The sequence below is a fragment of the Fulmarus glacialis genome, unplaced genomic scaffold, assembly GCF_000690835.1.
Source record: "Fulmarus glacialis isolate BGI_N327 unplaced genomic scaffold, ASM69083v1 scaffold34382, whole genome shotgun sequence".
Taxonomy (NCBI): Eukaryota; Metazoa; Chordata; class Aves; order Procellariiformes; family Procellariidae; genus Fulmarus; species Fulmarus glacialis.
In genome coordinates this window covers 1230-3751 of record NW_009196499.1, presented here as the reverse complement: position 1 = coordinate 3751, position 2522 = coordinate 1230, and the positions used below count along the sequence as shown (strand labels likewise).

Genomic DNA, 2522 nt, shown 5'->3' with positions numbered 1-2522 from the left:
AGGACAGCCGAGCCTCCTCCAGCCAGGCAGGGTAGCCCTGCTTGGGGGGAAGGTCCGCAATGGTGCTGGGTCCCAACTGCTCCCCTGGACCCCCCCATCCCTCCCACCACAGTTTCCTTCCCGCTGGTGCCTGGCTGCAACGCACGGCCCCTGTGCCTCTGCCCACACCTTCTAATAGCTGGGTACGCCCAGCTGGGCACTATATTTGGGGCTGGCTGCGGGCAGGATGCCGACCCCTGGGTGTGCAGCTCTGGGAGGGCAGCCCTGCTTGGAGCGACAGGCAGAAAAGAGCAAGGACTGCCTGCGTCTGTTGGTGCAACAGAGGATAACCCAGGCTGGAAGGGGCCTCGGGAGGTCCTCTCCTCCAGCCCTGCCGGTAGGGCTGCGAGCGAAGCCAGCAGGCAGAGCAAACTAAAGGCGGGGAGGTGGGAAATTACCTGCTGCAGGGCTCTGCAGGTCCTAAAAAATATTCCTAAGTTCAAAAACTACCAGAGAAAACTGCAGGAGAGAGCTATGCTGATGGCTCCTACCACCAAGACACCAGTCCCGGCTCAGCCAGTCCTCACAATGTGCAGGCTCCAGTCACCCCTTCTCATCCTGAGGCTTGGCCACCCCCAGAGGATGACTACCCTCAGGTCACGCACGAGCTCTGGGAAGGGCTGGGTCACCCTGGGGCCGTGTCCAACACCCTAGGCACACCGCTTACCTGGACAGAGATGTGGGGGTCATCTCCAGGCAGCAGCATCTCCATGCCGTCCTTCCTCCATTCGATGGACGCCATGGGGTAGGCGAAGACCTCACAGCCAAAGATGACGTCCTGCCCGGTGATGTTCCACGTGTCGTAGGGAGGAGAAGTGATCTGGGGCTCTGGGGAGCGGGGACAGGAGAGCAGGATGGGCTCAGAAGAGGTCCCACCCTCAGCAGGTCCCATGGGCTCTCCTGGGCTGGTCCCCTCCAGGGTGGCAGCATTTGGCTCATGTAGAGATGCTGGGACCCTCCCCATGCCCCTCTCCTCTCCCACCCAGAGCAGACCCTCACCTTGCCCCAGGACATGGTCCCTCCTCGCAGCTGGGACTGGGGGCTCCCTCCCCAGCCCCCCGTGGCTCATGGGGAGTTGCCATCCCTCCTGGCCTCGCTTTCCCCGCCTGCGCAGTGATGCTCAGGGACACATGGGCAGCAGGTACAGTTCAATAACAGCAACGCTACAAAGCAAAGCTGTCCTGCGCAACCGAAGCACGCTCCTCTTGCCGGGGGGAAGGCCGAGGGGCACTCATCCAGCCCAGGGCTGGTGGGGATGGATGAGGTGGATGAGCTTCCAGCGAAACGAGGCCTCTGCTCTGGCACCGGGCTCGTGCCAGCGATTAAGGGAGCCATCAGGTCCCCAGCTGCTGTACGGAGCCAATACCTCCAGGTCCCACATCCCTTCCCTGGAGGGATGGAGTGAGGACCACCCTTCCTACCCATACCTGCTCCAGGATCTGGCCTGTAGCATGAGCCAGAGGTCAAGGGAAGGCCTCCACCTCCAAATATGCCTGGGGGAAAAGCTCAAGGACATGATGATCTACATAAAATAAAGTCAACATTGATGCTGCTCAGGCTGTGGTGGCAGCAACCTGTGTGGACTGGGCAGGCTGGGGCACAGCCTCCCCACCACTGCCCGGCCCCCCCAGCCTCCCGCTGGGTTTTAAACAGGAGATGGAAACTGTGCAGCCAAGTCAAATCGACCCAGGTTTCTATTTGCAGGAGGCAGTCGCAATTCTCGGGAGCGGCGGGCCAGAGTGAACCCAGCACTGCCGCCAAGAATTCACTAACAATTCCCTGGAACTTCCCCATCTGCTCCAGCAGGATTTGCTGCTTCCCTTAAACCCCGCTCCCACTTGGCAAAGCTGCTCCCAGACCTCTCCAGGCTCCAGATCCGCAGGGGCTGCCCTGGAACAGCAGAGCCGGGGGGACAGGGGAAGAGGGACACCGGAGGGTGGGTACCCTGTACCCAGCCTCTGGTGCTGCCATGTCCCTGCGGATGCTATGGGTTTGCTGCCAGGTGAAATATTTAAACCAGACTCCTTTGCTTGTCCCTTCCCAATAGATACAAGCCTCCATCCTATTGCCCGCACAGCCGTTCCTGGGGTACTACCTGACTCGCAGGGACCCTCATGGGCCACGGTGAGGTTGGTGTCGGGGTGGGCACGGGCGACCTCCAGGAACCTGCAGATTTGGGCGTAGGTTTTGCCATCGGAGCCGCAGAGGGCCAGGCGGGAGAGGCAGGTGCACTGGGGCTCCGGCACCTCTCCGCGCCGCAGGTCTCCAGCCGGCACTCCAGGTGCTCCCCGCACTTGCCGTAGAAGTGGTTGGTGTTGTCCAGGTCGCAGATCTGTCCCTCCAGGTTGGCACACTCCCAGCAGCAGTCGCAGGCATCCCGCACCGTGCCAGCCAGGCACCCGCGCGGCGCCGGGCACTCCTCCGGCCGGCACTCAGGGCAGCCCTCCCCTTCCTCCAGCAGCCGCTGCCCGCCCCACTGGAGG

At 62.3% G+C, this 2522-nt stretch overlaps 1 protein-coding gene across 1 annotated transcript in view; it reads right to left on the bottom strand.

Annotated features, from left to right (window-relative positions):
- The window catches only part of LOC104072678 (kazal-type serine protease inhibitor domain-containing protein 1-like), a gene marked incomplete at its 5' end in the record, with an annotated part of 3704 nt that extends 1189 nt beyond the window's left edge, over positions 1-2515 (bottom strand). The window contains 3 exon segments of the mRNA XM_009572212.1: positions 707-867; positions 2135-2308; positions 2311-2515. Coding sequence (XP_009570507.1) covers positions 707-867; positions 2135-2308; positions 2311-2515 — 540 coding nt within the window.
- Between the last annotated feature and the right edge of the window lie 7 nt (positions 2516-2522).